Source organism: Macadamia integrifolia, chromosome 14 (assembly GCF_013358625.1).
Source record: "Macadamia integrifolia cultivar HAES 741 chromosome 14, SCU_Mint_v3, whole genome shotgun sequence".
Taxonomy (NCBI): domain Eukaryota; kingdom Viridiplantae; phylum Streptophyta; class Magnoliopsida; order Proteales; family Proteaceae; genus Macadamia; species Macadamia integrifolia.
In genome coordinates this window covers 30,228,529-30,244,920 of record NC_056570.1, presented here as the reverse complement: position 1 = coordinate 30,244,920, position 16,392 = coordinate 30,228,529, and the positions used below count along the sequence as shown (strand labels likewise).

At 39.0% G+C, this 16,392-nt stretch overlaps 2 protein-coding genes across 6 annotated transcripts in view; both read left to right on the top strand.

The window, feature by feature from the left end:
• Nucleotides 1–10,052, top strand: part of LOC122062080 (RRP12-like protein) — a 53,830-nt gene extending 43,778 nt beyond the window's left edge. The window contains exons 13-20 of one of the 4 annotated variants that reach the window (XR_006134799.1): nt 3,722–3,832; nt 7,169–7,330; nt 7,421–7,549; nt 7,662–7,763; nt 8,953–9,032; nt 9,152–9,489; nt 9,629–9,725; nt 9,857–10,052. Coding sequence is in view for 2 of the 4 variants with exons in the window: in XM_042625721.1 (XP_042481655.1) it covers nt 3,722–3,832; nt 7,169–7,330; nt 7,421–7,549; nt 7,662–7,763; nt 8,953–9,032; nt 9,152–9,497 (930 nt within the window). In the remaining 2 variants the exon portion in view is untranslated. Of the gene's footprint in view, nt 1–3,721; nt 3,833–7,168; nt 7,331–7,420; nt 7,550–7,661; nt 7,764–8,952; nt 9,033–9,151 lie in introns of all 4 variants that reach the window. The other 3 variants (XR_006134797.1, XM_042625722.1, XM_042625721.1) reach the window with 3 other exon arrangements.
• Nucleotides 10,053–11,231: 1,179 nt separating this feature from the next.
• LOC122062142 (pentatricopeptide repeat-containing protein At2g41720) overlaps nt 11,232–16,392 on the top strand; it is a 12,205-nt gene continuing 7,044 nt past the window's right edge. Inside the window, exons 1-3 of one of the 2 annotated variants that reach the window (XM_042625815.1) lie at nt 11,232–11,910; nt 12,241–12,413; nt 15,750–15,855. In XM_042625815.1, coding sequence (XP_042481749.1) covers nt 11,485–11,910; nt 12,241–12,413; nt 15,750–15,855 — 705 coding nt within the window. In that variant the 5' untranslated portion in view covers nt 11,232–11,484. The remainder of the gene's footprint in view (nt 11,911–12,240; nt 12,414–15,749; nt 15,856–16,392) is intronic. The other variant, XM_042625814.1, reaches the window with a different exon arrangement.

Genomic DNA, 16,392 nt, shown 5'->3' with positions numbered 1-16,392 from the left:
TTTGCAAGTTTTCTATGAATGTGGTAATTACATAAGTGGATCAGAGGAACTGCAGAATTTGGGAAGATTGGGCAAGGAGCATGTTCTCTGTGAAGGTTTATTTCAAAACATTTAAAAAAAAAAGAAAAAAAAAATGTGTTTTTGAAGGAGGAAAAGGAGGAAATAACATGGTTTATGGGGAAAAGGTGCTTCTCCAAGAGGTAGAGGTTTTTGCGTGATCGTACTGCTAAGCAAGGAGTGGATGCTGAAGCTTCTTGAGAAGTTTCTGACCAGCTAGTTGGTGCTATGTGTTTGCCAGAAATCTCTTCATTTATTTTTATCATAGGGTTTTTATGGAAAAACCGGCGGAGCAATTGTATAGAGAAAATTTGGAAATAATTTATACTTTAAAAAGGCTAATGTATTACTGAAATTAATAAGCAGATTAAGTGATTAAATAAAGCGAGAGAGAAAAGTACCTTTGTGGCCAAAGATGCCTTGCTGACTCAGTTCTCTAGAGTTTTGATCATCTCGTTAAAATCCTAGTGGAATCATGGAACCGGAGGGCATTTTGGGTATTTTTCTGTTTTGGGGGCTTTGCTAGGGTTCTCTCTCGGTGGTTTTATGGAGGTTTTTAAGAGGATTTCCTTGACTCTAAAATCTCTGAATTCTGAACTGTATTTTGAACCAAGCGGCAGGGCCCTATTTATAGCATTTCAGAAGTATGGGCAATTTGGGCATTTCATTAAAGGTGGCACCACCAGGAGGGAACTGGTGGTGGTGCCACCAATGGCTTTCCATGTGGAAGACTGGTTAGCCCAGGAAAACCCTAGTTTGCGGGTGAAAGTTGCTTTATTGACTGATTTTCAGACAACGATTTCTGAAGATCCAACTGTTGGATTTTTGACAATCCATATATTCTCAGATAGGGATGTGGAGATGGATGCAAAGTCTGTTGGGAACACAGTCAAAACTGTATTTTTGTTGCAGTTCATTTGTCGAGCTTTTGGAAATCATTGGGCTCCCTCCATTTCTGAAAATGATAATGCAACACGGCCTACTGTTGATCTCGGTTGCAAGTTAAATTTTTTTGGGAGCTGGTTCTTTTTGCCACATTCAGAAAATGGTATTTAATGGTAGGAGAAGAAACTAATGGCGATCATAGTTGTCAAGGCTACAAGGCGACCCAAGTGGTGGAGAGCGCCTTCTTGCCTAGGCGCTCTCCTAGCCATGCATTATATGTAATGTAGCAATGGGAAAGTTATAATATTCTCTCATGCTAATTAACCAGAGCTGGTCAAGAGCAACTTGGTTACTATGCAATACAAATGAATAAACATGGATTCTTCCAAAGAGATGAGGGTGTGCTAAGAGTTTGCTTGAACAGGGGAATGGACTAGTTACAAAAGCTACCATTACACATTTGCAGATCAATGATTCTTTAAAGATACATCGATGAGGTTTATTTGACTGAAGAGACTAACACTAGAAAACCCATTAAAAAACCAGTACTGCAGTGAACCAACACTGAAACATTTGGCGGAAAATTGACAGGATTTCATCTCTCAATCAACCCAACTGATAGAGCTGAGACTATGGTCGAATGCAGGTCCTAATAAGTAGATTATGTGCCTAAAATATTAGGGCAAACTGAAGTTTAGATTAGGAGAAACAAGTGTGACCAGAAAATAGGAACTTAAGAAAACCAGGATTTAGTCATTCATTACGTGAAGCAATAACTCCCAACCTCTTGGTCAGGTACGTCCCAAATTCTGGTTGAAGGAATTAGGGATGGTAGAGGAGACAATATCAAAAAACTGTTCCCATCCAATGGCTGGATTGGAAGGACTGAAAGCATGAAGTTCCTGCAACAACTAGAATGGAGCAAAGCAGAAATCACAGGATAGGAAAAACTACAGAAAACCGGCAGAAAATAAGTGAGTAGTAGCAGCAGGAATAAAAGAAGAATAAGACACGAAAGGAAGGTTTAGAAATCACCCAATGATAGGCCGCGAAAGAGTGAAGTTACTTGCTTGAATTGACATAACAATAAAAGATAAGGAGTAGAAGAAGTAGAAGGAAGGGGGCATATGAACTGGCTTCACCACATAGGCTTGTGGGAAAGACATCACCACCAGTCCCAGTTAAAGGATTCACCACCTTGGAGTTGCTGCTGCTTCACCACAGTAGCCATCAACTTCACAATGAAGAAGACACAAAGTAGTATAGTCAAAATAAATGTGGTGTGTTCTCCCTTTACTAGTATTTGTAATAATGAAGGCTGGATTACAAAATATTTAACTCTCTATGCGTAGAAGAGTACTGAGGAAGATCTTATTGCCATTACATAAAAAGGAAATAATAATTACTTCTAGGTGGCTATTGGCTTAACTACTAAGAATCTTTTACAAAATAGAAACTAATTAACAGATCTTCAAGCTTCTCACAAAATTTCCAATAGAATATTCCACAGCAAAAATAGAAACTACCAGTAGCACTCCATTTTCTAACAAAGGCTTCTAAAAGAATATTGAACTCAAACCATGACCATACATGCTTGGAAATAAGCTGGTCAACATCAAACCCCGTTGACATCCAAACCAGAACAAGCAGAATCGTGGGTGGTTCAAGTGGGCTGGTTCTGACATTCTTCTCGAATTGGACTGCATCATGCATTTTAAGCAAGAAATGCAAGGTAAAAACACAGCACTACAACACATTTTAAGCAAAATATATGCAGGAAAATAGTGTTTTGTTAGTGAATTCTAATTGCGCAGAACTTTGGGATTAGGAACCAGAAATCAGTCATACGGCTTGCATGTTATGTGATGCTAATAAAGATTGGGTAAGGGATTAACTAACAAGTGGAAATACATAGCCCTCAAAATACATAGATGCATTGATGCACATTCCACACACACACACACACACACACGCACACACACATACACGACCCCCACGAAACAGGGAAGAAGAAAAACAGACGAATAAACTGAGAAGGAGAGGGGGGGGAGAAAAAGAAGAAGCAGCAGCAGCAGCATAACTGTCACCGGAAGATTGCTGGAGTTGAGTGGAAGAAGAAGAAGAATAGAAGCATACCTATCCTAGGAGAGCTGCTGGAGTCGAGTGGAATCACCGGAATTGCATATTGATGGAGTTGCAGGAGGAAGGGTTGAGCCGTTGAAGGTTTCAGTCATAGACTGTCTCAGTGAGGGAAGTTGAAGTATGAATAGCATCACTTTGTTCTCCTCTTTTTGTTTTTTCTTACTATTCTTTTTTATTTTTTTTATTTTTTAACATTACAAGATGATTCCTTGTGCTTCATAATCATGTACGCAAACCAATAATGGGGTTAGAATAAGAATCGATATCTTATTTGAAAAAAAAACACACGCACACAATAAGCCCAGATGATCAAGGCGTTCGGTTGCCTTTCCTGCATCCAATAAGGCGACATCAGCAATGCCTTGACAAAGATTATGTTCTTATATCAATTTGTGCTCATTGGTTGGGCTTGTCGAGTACAAACTTCTGAAGGGTTGAAGAGAGAATTTTTCCCAACCAAAAAAAAAAAGAGGAAAAGAGCGTAGATTAGAGATGTTATCCATGTACATAATCATTAGTACAAAGATCAGATATCAACTATTTTAGAATATGCATTTGAGAATTGGAATTAGTCGTATGTTGTTCAAACTAACCATTATTATGCTTATGGGAGAGATTTTCTTCACTGATTATGCAGTCCGAGGAAGGAGCTAGAAAAGCAGCTTATGATACACTGTTCATGATAAGCTCTAGCTTGAATAACTCTTCATCTGGCGATCCTGCACCTCATCAACGACTATTCATTATGGTATTCTACCTAATTTTTTATTATTTGCTAGTAATTAATTCTGTGGCTCCAGTTTCTAGGATTATTTTGGTCCATATATATAGATATCGTTCTCAAATTTTTCTGTACCACAGCTCAATCTGATATTTAGTAACTTCATATTGAGGTTAACTAACTACTTTTAAAATTATTACTGCTGCTGAGTTTGAAGTCCCACCTACTGAGATGATGAAGATATTTCCATGATTTCAAGGATCACCTTGATCGGATCAGCTGGGGTCCATCCAAACCACTATTACACAGTGGATAATCCGACTGTAGTATGAAGGATGCTTGTTCTGTGATGATGCGATCACTTGTGACTTGTTGTTTCTTGCTTCTTGCTCTCTCTATACTTCGTACTTCAGTTATTCCAGCATTTTATTTTGATTTTCGCAGCATCATAGATTGGAAGCTTGAACAATATAAATAATGACTACGCTCAGGATTACCCTGAATGCACATACCAATACTTGCCATTTCTTTCATTTATGAATGTTAATCATAATACGCACTTTCATTTGTATCTATGCCTCACACTGGAACATTGTGCAGGAAATGTGAACATCCCATCACTCTACAAATAAATTCTTAATAAGGGAGCTCCGAAACTGTTTCAGTAACATTTATTATGAAATAAGTTTAATGAAAGGTTGATTAAAAGAGTACCAAAACCCAAATATATAGTCGAACTCCAACACAAATAGGGTGAACTGTATATTAACCGCACAGGCTAAGAAACAGCCAAATGGTTTGTCGGCTAGAACAGCTGATGTTGTTGGGAGAACCATTAGAACCAGCGTCGCAGCCCAGATATGGTTCCAGATACTCTGTGCTGCATTAGTCCGTCGAACCAGTCCAATATTAGTTCAATTCTGTCCCAGATCTGGTTCTGGGTTGGTTCCATTGAACCAGTATGTTAGCAGCCTTGTTCCTTCCATCGGTTTAGCAACTCAAGCCTCTATTTTGTCTTCACATAAAACCTCTAGAAGGTCTCCAGCAACCATTGATTGGAAGACTCCAGCCTGTCCATCGATTTCAGCAATAGAGCAGGATTTTGTTTTTCTATTTTTTGTTCCTTTCTTAGGCAGCAAGTTGTTTCCTTTTTTAGGTTTCTTGTTAGGAGACCGTGGTTTCTATTTTGGTTTTCCTTTTTTGTTAGACAAAGAAGTTAGTTTGTTAATTTCTTGGTTAGCAAGAATAGGAGTTATATTTCAGTTTGAGTTTCCTAATTTAACACTTTCCTTTTGTAATCAGTTTTATAAGGCTATATAAGAAGCCCCATCGATTGTAATAGTTGGATTGAATTTTAAAACAAAGTTTTATGCTTGCTTGCATAATTATTAGCCTGAGATAGGTGGTTCATTAACTGAGAGAGTTGAGGTGAGGGACCCAGGCTGAGATAGTCATTCCCTATCCCGCTTTCTTCCTCCGTCAATTCTCACCCTCTTTCTTCTTCTTTCATCTCTTCCATTGATTCTCCCCCTGTACTTATTTTATTGTGTTGAGTGCTAAATAGTGATCTGATTCAAGCTATTAGAACCCTTGAAGTGCTGCTATTTCCTGAACTGAGAAAGGACCTGCGATAGCTTGAAGGAGAGTTTCCTGGGCCAGAATTGACCTGCTATTATCTTCCCAATCTGAAGGCCACTTGAATACAGCTTTGAAGGGTTGATCAAGGCCCCCAAAACGACTAGAATTTTAGGGCCCTTGGAGGTCTGCTGTTGCTGCAGGGAAAATCTCCCTATTGATCTCCAACTTTGACCAAGCTGCGCTAATTTTCAAGAAGACTTATGTCTCACCAATCAGCCAACAACTCAGGCTGAGATTTTAGGGTTTTGTTCAAGCCACCGAGGAGGCTACTTGGTCCTAGTTTGAAGGCCAGGTTTGACTATTTTGAGTTTTCTCCTATTTGAGCCTAGTTGACGTTGTTGCTGGTCTGTACTCAGATTTGTCCTTCTCTGTCTAGTCTGATCTGTTTAAATGGTTATGGAGCATTTTAAGGACCTTAATGGGACTGATTACTCCTTGGTAATTTAGGTTGACATCAACAGTAAGTGCTGAAATAACCAGCAATAGTCTAACAAATAGATTCCCCAATAACCCAAGACTACTATGGACTCAAATCAGTCACTGATATCTAGAATCAGACCTCAAACAATAAGCTGAAACTAGAACAGAATAGCAGTACCTGAAATCTGAGAAAATTAGGTCAAAAGGAGAGAACTTAGAACTAACAAACCACTCCCAGCAAGGGCTGCAACTGAGGTCTGAGTGTAGTTGATGACGACCTTAATAAACCCTGAAAATACCAGCCTGAGTAGATGTCTGATTATAAAGATACAGATCTTCTTGAATATTAGGGCACCTGATGGAGAAAACTGATAACTCAGCACCTACTCAGTTGAGGCTGCAAGGCTGGTCAAGTGGATCTCCTATGGAACCCAATAGATCCCCAAAGATGGACCAAAGTGGCCTGATAGGTTGGAAGGTCTGATGTGCAGTTGCAACCCAGAAATCCTTGTATCGCAGCTGCTGTTTTGCTTTCTCAGATCAATAGTATAACTTTAACCAATAGCAGAACTCCAGGAGGGCTTCAGCAGGTCTCAGATGGAATTAACAACACTCAGAAAAAGATGGGACTAAGAAAGGATGGAGGGGGAGATTCGATAGACAGAATACGTAGGGGGTTGGCTATATCGGCCGATGGGTCTCTTACCCTCAGCTCTCTCAGATGATTGATCCCTTTCTTCCTTGCTGACCAAGTCTTAAGCGAGAGATTTGAATCAGTCAGGTCACACTGCATACAACATTGAAGAACAAACAAACCGTCGTTTTATAAGCAGCAGGAGCAAACGTATGAAATCCAGACTCATTGTAGAGGTTTGGTCGAAAAGAGAGATGTGAGATTGAAGAGTCAGGGTTAGGACTTAAAAAGGATTTGTGTTCATCGCAATTTTTTTCTAGGACAACTTTCCCTTATATATATATTTATTTATTTATTTTTTGTGTTCCATGCATGTCTGGTTCAGTTCGGGAAGGATAAAACATGACTCTGACTTACAGTGGAAATACTTTTTCAGTGTGTTACCAAGCGCATTCTTATCTATCTTATGCTGATCGATTACCTTAACACTACGTCCTAATTGATCAGCCCTTTTTTTCTCTTCTATTCCTTCTTCTTTCTCCCCTTCTTTTCCTCCATTGGTTTGCACAAGTACTGGTTGGTGTTACTTGGATTTTGTCAGAGACAGTTTTTTGTGACCAGTGATTGCTTTCTTAAATTTCTAATCTCCTTATTGTACTTGCATCCTTTAGTTGATGGGCTATCTTTCTGGTGCATCTCCTCAAATAACAAGTGGAGCAGTTGCTGCACTTTCTTTGCTAATGTACAAGGATGTGGATATCTGTTTCTCTGTACCTGATCTGGTTCCTTCTGTTTTAGCTTTACTCCAAAGTAAAGCTGTGGAAGTTATAAAAGTGAGTTGAAGGAAACTCTGATATACTTTCTATTTATTTATTTTTTTGGGGTCAATTTTCATGCTTATATGACTGTTTGACTTGAAACAGGCTGCTTTAGGCTTCATGAAAGTGTTGGTTTCCTGCTTGCAAGCAAATGACCTCCAGAAATTTCTTGTTGATATTGTTAACGGGGTTATCCCATGGTCATCTGTCTCAAGAAATCATTTCAGATCAAAGGCATGTGCAATTGTGCCATTGACTTCCTCTCTGATGCAATCTCTAGAAAATATATTTGTTAATATATGTTCAATTATTGCAATTTTGGCATAATTGTGCATTTTGTTGATAGGTCACAGTCATCTTGGAAATTGTCATACGGAAGTGTGGTTCTACTTTAGTCGAGCCAATTGTGCCGGAGAAATATAAGGGTTTTATCAAGACCGTTTTGGAGGTAATCTCTCTATTAGCTGCAAAAAGAAGTAATGAAATGAAAAAAGAAGTATATGTAATAGTTATTTAGACATAAACATAAAGGGTCTTATGCGAGGGAAATCCAGATTGCATTATTTTTATTATTTACTTTATTCTATTTGATTTTTTTTTTGGTTAGGAATTGAATTATATTTTTATTAGGTATTGAACTATTAAAGTAAAAAACAAATTTTGTTACATACAATGATACAAAAATTACCTAATGCATCCATGATACTTAACCCACCCCATTCAGTTGGGATAAGGCTTTGTTGCTGTTGTTTTTGCATCCATGATCCTCCTAAGAGTTCCCATATTTCTCTAATATACCAGCCTAAATAACCTTGTACTTATCTTTATTTTCTGTAATTCACTAATTTTGGCTTAAAATTCTGTATGATAACCCTTACCATGGAAATTTCAGCCTACTTACAGGAATGTATATATTGCTAAATTTAACATATAATTACAATTGCTTGAGGTCATTATGTTACAAATCAACATTGTTTAGATGGGAAAAAATTGTTTTCATGGCCCATTGAAGTTAAGCTTGCCTTTTCAGTCCACCTGTTACACCACCTGTTGATCTCAGAATCTGACTGTTAGATAGGTGGGCCACCTTTGGATTGGCCATGCAATAAATTTCAGGTCCAAATCATTTGTGACACATCATATGGAACCATTTTCAGTCATTAACTGTACAAAGTTTGCTTTTGCCATTTTTCAGAGCTTTATAGCTCCATATATATACATCCTTTGGGTTAGGGTTAGTTACCTTTTTTGTTTTGTTCTTTTTGATGTGGATAACATGTCCCCAATCTTTTGGCACAAACCAAGCTTTGTAACAGTCATTTGGGGACATCTTCACAAGTTTAATGGGCTTTGAAGGTAACCCATAACTTATCCCTTCTGGTATATACCAAAGCATTTTTGAATTTAATGCAAACTGCTTGATTTGGGAGTCCACCTAGTGTCTGCTATCCACCATTCAATATGGTTGAGGGGTGAACTGTGTGTCAGAACTTTTTATGTTTTTGGGTTGGGGGGTGGTTACCTCTATTTGTCGGTTGGATCTACAGTGAAGGTTAGTATGAAATGCCTTTGTGCTTTGGTTCAACTTCCTGAGGATGATTTTGTAATACTTTGTATTGTTTCTTGCTTCATTGCAGCAACGCCATGGCAATAGAAGTTCCAAAGAATCTGGGAATACAGACACAGCACTGAACCTTGCAGATTCATCTCTCAAGGGGTCTGATTTCTTAATTACACCTACCCGGACTTTTGATATTCACCTGCATTTTACCAAAAGAAAATTGATATTCATCTGTATTCAGGTTATTTCTCATGCTGAACTTGTCTGTGTTCTAGGGAGCAAAAAAGGACGCGTGAAGAATTACGTATTCGAGGTGGGGAAACAAGTTCCAAATCATATGGAACACAGGAGAACAGAAAATTTAAACGTAAAATTGGCACTCCAAGCACAAATAAGCGCCTTAAGTCTGCTGATAGTGGCAGTGGGAGGAGATGGGTTAACCGTACTGGCTCAAATTCAAAAGGACAATTGGAGGGTCGGTCAATGGCCAGGGGAAAGAAGAATGAAAAGAGTGAGCCAACCATGAATGGAAAGGGAAGAATAGGAAGGAAGATGGAGAATAAAGCAAATAAAGGGCGAGTCCATAGACCCATTGTTCGTGGAAATTCCAAAAGTAAGTAATCAATGAGTAGTTGGATAGCTTGGTGAATTCTGAATCTTCGTTGCCTTAGCAGCAAATGGAAAGTGTGGCTAATGCAAACATGGCAGAAGAAATTAAAGGTCTTGGACTTGGCTTGCATTTTTTTTGGTAGGGTAGAAGCCATTGTTCATCAGGAAGCATTCCATTTCAGCAAGGGAGGTATGAGTGGCTCAATAAAGATGCGGACAAGTTTTACAAAAGATGGAGAGGTAATGGGTATGTTCAATTAAGAGGATAAATAGAAATCTGGTCTTTTATGCATCATGAGGATGGCCTTTCTGATCAGTGCTAGCAATTTTGTTTATAATGTATCATTTTCCCTTTTTTTTTTTTGGTACAGCTGCTAGGTTCAGGAATCACTGTTAGATAATAGATAATGAAGGATCCCAAATATGCATGCTGGAGACCGTTGCAAGGATCCCTTTTTGATCAATATTACGTAAACAAATAATAACTTATTTGTGCACATGTATTGAGGATGGAAGTTGGTTTCATGGTTTATAATTAATAATTTTTGTCTTCCAGGGCTTTTTCCATTGTGACTTCCACAGACATGTATTTCAACTTCTCTCTTAGGTTCCATCTGGTTGCAACTTGCAAGTAAGGGGTAGTGTAGTCAAAATATTTTTGAAAAGAAGTTTTGTAGTCATCAACAAACGTTCTAAAACTCTCATCATATTTGGTAATTATAATTTTTTCCGTAACTCTCTCTTCTCCCCTTTGAAAGGACCTCCTTGCCTTTCTATCATCAACCCCTATTAAGTGGGAATAAAAAAAAAAAAAAAACTAATCAAAGTACTTTTACAGTTACTGCCACTGCATGACATGGTATAAAATTCAAGGGACAATTTTTTTTGTCTATGAGAGACCCTTGCGTTACAAACATAGGGGTATATAATTAGCATCATGCCACTGCTTAGGGGTTACTTGCCCATTCGAGTGGACACGGGTATCTTGCAGATAGAATACGCTTTGGTATCTTGCAGATAGAATACACTTGCCCCAAGTTTAAATTCAAGGGAGTCTGGTTTCCACATGTCTATGGTAGGATTATTTACTATATTATTTCAATGAGCAACGTCATGACCAAACTACACAGTAATTGTTGGACGCTACTCTCTAATGGTCAGATTGGTTTGATGTATGATATATTAATGGGAAGAAGAACTCTATCCGATACCATGGCCTATTCTAGGGTGATCATGTGTCTTTCGTGTTAAAAGGCATCTCTGGCCCTTGTTATCGGGGAGAAGAGATAAATATTTGAACGGATTTGGCTCCTCTACTGTGCAATAGAGGCAGTAGGTTATATCCAATGCTTTGGAATGCTTTGGCATGGAACCCAACATAGGCACATGCCTCGAGGCGTTCCAGGGCATTGGATCTGAGCTGCCACCTCTATTTGGAGTGGATCCGATTGCTCTCCTTAGTGACCATAGTCCAAGTCGACTTATAACTATCTCGACAAGCATCATGTGATGAGATGATGATTTAATGATTTGAGAAAGGCACGGAACTCGGAGAATAAGGTATTAAGAACTGTTAGATCATTACCTCACCATGTCAGGTAGGGCAAGACGGCAATGAACGCTAAGACGACGAGCCGAATCCATTTGAAGTGCTAACGTAGGCGTAGGCCACGGAGAAACAGTTCCCTAGCGAATATTACCTTCAATGCTTTATGCGTTGTGCCCATGCCTGAAACTTGACTTTGATGTTCAATCCATTCCACACGGAGAACTCCCACCCGTCCAACTTTGCCACGTGGCATATGATCATGAATCTGTGACGAAGACAAATTTCACATGGGCTTGTGACTTCTACGTTTTCCGTTATCTAATGTCAGAACCCGTACCTTTACAAGCAACCTCCACTTCGCGCCTGGGCTATTGACAAATATGCCCGGGAAAGGGGTTGTCCTTTTGCCCATCTCTCCCCTGATAGTGTTTCTCCTCCAAATTCACTTCCATGGCTACTCTCCCTCCCGAACTATTCAAATTAATTCCAAATGATCAAACAAACCACTCGTTTTCCTTTCATTCCTTTTCTACTCCATCCAAAGTGGCGAAGGCGAGGAAGAGCAGTAGCCGGCGAAGAACCCTAGTTTCCTGCAAAAAGAGCAAGAATGAGGAAGCCTGGGAAGAGAAGAAAGTGGGTTCTGTTGATTATGATAAGGGGAAGTACAAAGTTTCAGTGCAGGTCAGTGGACTCAGGAAAGACGATATCCCAAAAAGGTACCGATTGCGGGTTGAAGTTGATAGCTGGCAGAGGGATTGGACAATCTCTGAGGTGGTTCAGAGGGTTCTTAAGCTCAACCACTGGGATGACATTGAAGGAGTTCTCAATCGCTGGCCTGGTCGGTTCGCGAGGAAAAATTTCCCTGTTCTTATTCGGGTACGCTGGTAACGACATGTATTTCATATTTTCTTCTTTCGTTGGATTGAAATACTTTCAGTTGGAAACAACATTAAACTCGATGTTTATTCACTGGCCACTGACGAGATATGCTGTTAATCTGCTATTTGAGCTAAGGAGAGAGTATCAATGTCGGAATGCTGTAGCATTGCGTGTTGCATCTTTTTGGGCTACCATGATTCATGACTATCGCTTTACTCATTTGTTCAGTGTTATGTTTTGCAATCAATAATTTGACTCTTGGACCAAAAAAAAAAACTGATGGCGGGCATGCAGGCTTGACTCTTATTATGTTTTTTGTTCTTGTAGGAAATAACAAAAGCGGGCTCCCTTCAACAAAGTGTTCAAGTTTTCCGTTGGATGAAAATTCAAAAGAACTATTGTGCTAGGAATGATATCTACAATATGATGATTATGTTGCATGCTAGACATAATCGAATAGATCAAGCACGCGGATTGTTCTTTGAGATGCAAGAGTGGAGGTAAACTCATTGTATAGTTTTTGTGGCAAAAAAAATAGAATTTTTGCAATTGTGGATGGTACGGTGGTACTGACAAATGATACTTGTTTGATTTGTGGTGTTATTGCTTAATACAACCAATGGATGAAAGAGATTCGTTGCAAATAATAACCTTTAAGTTGCATGCATTCTTCTGCCGTTGTAATAAATCAGACAATCCTGGTCTGAGCTTTTAATCATACCCAGTGAGGTTTAAGTCCTTTACCTCAAGAAACCAATTGACCTGCCAACTATAGAGCAATCAACGAATTCCAGAAAAATAGAAGATCTATGCGACCAAATTTTCCTGTTCAAAAGTGGGGGCAGAATAAGCTGTAACTTATACTGTAAGAAGAGCTAAAGTCATGTAGTTTCTTAGAAGCAATATGATCAAACCTGGTACTTCCAAATGTTGGTTAGATGAATGTCAATCTATTGGCTTAATCAGATACAACATCCAGAATAATTTTAGAGCTTAATCTTGAGAGTTACAATTGGCCATGGTTTTAAGTTTTTTGCTGTTTTATTCAATCCGTTGGGAAATGGAGTCATATTGAAAACTTTGGTGGAACCTTTGAAAGTCAAAAATTTGGGAAAGCAATAAACAATGCACATATCCAATTATTTTTAAATCGGTCCTGAAAGAATATGACATGAGGTACATATGCAAGGACTATGTGAACAAGCCTTACACATATCATTTATAAAAAGAATTTTGAAACTATTATATTTATTTTATTTCATGGGAGAAGGTGTCCTATGCAGAAAGTCCGGGGAAGCAATCCCTGAAGGGGCAGATGTTCCACCAAGAAGCAACATTTGTTGGGGAGACTGGCCCAGCTGGGGCCCAAACTTTATGGACAAGTTGTCTGTAGAAACGCAACCCTAAAACGATGCAGAAGATAATGAAAAAATAAGAACAAGCAATGCACACAAATTTACGAGGTTCGGCAAGATTGTCTACGTCCCCGGTGAGATGAGATCCTGCTTCACTATCAATGGAGAATAGGGTTACAACGCTCGTCCCTCACCTCTTAGTATTGCTTGCATTTCAGAGAAAGAAACCCTCGTTACAAATATATAGCGAAAAACCCTAATCCAAAAAGTACACAATTGCCCTCAAATAAAAAATTCGAGCAGCCCCCCTCATAGCAGGGGGCCTCATGCCCCCTTGCAACCCCACGGCCCACTAACCGGCTAATGGGACCACCATCCTGCCTGTCGAGGCGCTGCACTAGTACTCCCTGGGTTAAACTGTGATGGAATACAAGACATCATACGCCAACACTGTCCACATTGTCGTTTTGTATTGGTTTATATTTCAGACCAATCTGAATTCACCACATATCAAAATAATGCTTTTGAAAATTATTTGAAAAGGTTAGTTCCATAGTTGTCAAGGTATTGCGGAGGTGCCTTGTGTTGGGAACATGCCCGCACTCCTATATGTGTTTTGGTGTTAACAAAGAAACATGTACCCTTAACTTGATTTGATAAGTGTGATTAGCATAAGAAGAAACACACTTGGAAAGCTCAAGTCAAGAACTCAAGGAACAATTCATGGAGATACATCCTTGAAGCTTAAAGAGATGAAATCGTAAGTTGAAGACTTCAAGACTCAAGATGAAGACCCTAGGATAGGCCAGTACACCTTGTATAATGTACACTCTTTATGTATATATGCACACACTTCTTGCATCGCATATCATCATACTAGAATGACTTTAGGAGATCCCTTGACCAAGCATGGAAGTCCATAGGTGGTGTGAAACATAATTAGAAATACATGTCCTATGCAGTTTTCTGTGAAAATCACTACGACCAGACTCAAGGGTATTTTGGGAAACCTTAGAGTCGGTATCAGGATATGAACCCTTCGTGGAAGTTGTAGGAAATCAAGTCACAATTCCAACACAACTTGAATCAGGTTAATCCAATGGCAAACCGAAGAGTTATGGCCGAAATACTGACGGCTGGTCAGAATGATAGATGTCTGTCAAAAACAGGACAGAACTGTAGGCGATCGATAGGCTGGAATCCCCGGTCAACCAGACCTATCCGAGGCCATAGCCGGTCGTCATCCGGTCGACCGGCACTTGCCTGGATCACTTCTAACGGATAGTTTTCTATCTCCAATGGCTCTTTTTGGTCGACCGGCTATCGATGGCAGTCGACCGGTGGACCCAAAATATGATCGTTAGAGCCTGATTTGCTGCCTAAAATGCTCTCTTAAGCTCACCTATAAATACCTATCTTAATTAAATACTAATTAAGTCTGAACATTAAGAGCATTATTGTGAGTATACAAGAGTCAAAAAGTTATTTTATTCTACTTGAGCAATTATTTTAGAAGAGCTCAAGTCTTGATCAAGTCTTCTACATTCTTCTGTGCAAGTCAAAGCTACAGAGAAGACTTCATAAAAAGGTGCATCATTCATTTATCATTATCATCATTTGCACCACACCAGAGGTATTCCTCTTATTCCACTTTTCTCTATTCACTGTTTTACAATTCTAGACTATACTTAGGATTGGTGCTTCTCTACCTGCAAAGGAGATTGTAAAGACGTCTCTCTGCCTGTAAAGTGGATTTGTAAGGATACTCTTATCCACAAAAGATTGTAAAGGTTTTCTTCCCTACCTACTGTACTGAAAGGGAGAACTGGTGGAATACCTTACAAGAGGATTCTTGTATGGAGTGGACTAGACTCGGATTGAGTCGAACCACTATAAATCTTGTGTTGTGTGATTGTGCCTATTTATTCTGCATTGTTTTTTAATTTGCAATCACACTTAGGGATATTATTTCGAAAAGATTAAATTTCCATTAGTATAACCTATTCACCCCCCTCTAGGTTATTTCACCTTACTAGTGTCTTAATGATTTTTTCCCTCCTCCAATGCCTAGGGCTGCCTAAATGCTGTGACTACTATGGTTAGGTCTGTATGGGACTAGTTGAAGAACAGGGACTATGAGGAAAACTCTAGATGTGTGGATATACAGTTGAGATAGGCCACCAAATTCTACATCTGGGATTGAGGGGTTCCCATTTAGCTAATGTTCAACTGTCCACATCATCTGTCCACATGAGAAGTGCTATGGAAATTTGTGGTAATGCTGTAATGGCTGCCCACACTGTCAGTGTGGGAAAAATTTCCCTTATATTGTTCTAAATTGCTGGTGTTTTCTGTTCTGATTTTTTTTTTTCTTGATTTATTTATTTTATCAGTGGTTGGATGAGGATAATTAGTTGATCATCTTTGCTTCTTGTTGTGACTTAATTTTGACAGTTCAACAATGTCTTTCATTTTTATTAGGTGCAAGCCTGATGTTGAAACATACAATGCTCTCATAAATGCACATGGTCGAGCTGGTCAATGGCGCTGGGCTATGAATATTATGGATGAAATGCTTCGTGCAGCTGTGTGTATTGTTACTCTTCCTTCTCAATTGATTTTGGTTTCTGTGATTTGGTCTAGAATTTCCATATTCTGATGATAGCATTTGGGACAATGAAATTATCTTTTTTCATAAAAAAAAAATGCTCTCATTTACCAAAACTATCTCTATGGATGATAATTTAGTTTGTTATGGTAGACAAGTCTGGAGCCCTGATGCTTAATTCTGCATTAAAGTTTAGCTTTAAGTGCTCAATAGGAACAAGGGCATAGTGATCTTGCTGTTCTTTACTATAGGAACAAAGTTTTTCCCTGATCCTTCTCCTGCTCAGCCTGGTTTGATTGCCTAACTGCTTCTCTGCATCTAAATGGTCTAGATACTAGAGGAAAGAAAACTGAAGATAAAGTGATCAAATATCCTATTCTATTAATAGTTTCATGACAACTTTATCTGGTTGTCCCAGAAATATGCCACTCAGCATGTTGGATGGGACCCAAATTTTGTGTACCATTAGCTAGGAACACCACATCACCCAAACACCCACAAACAACCTCTCCCCCC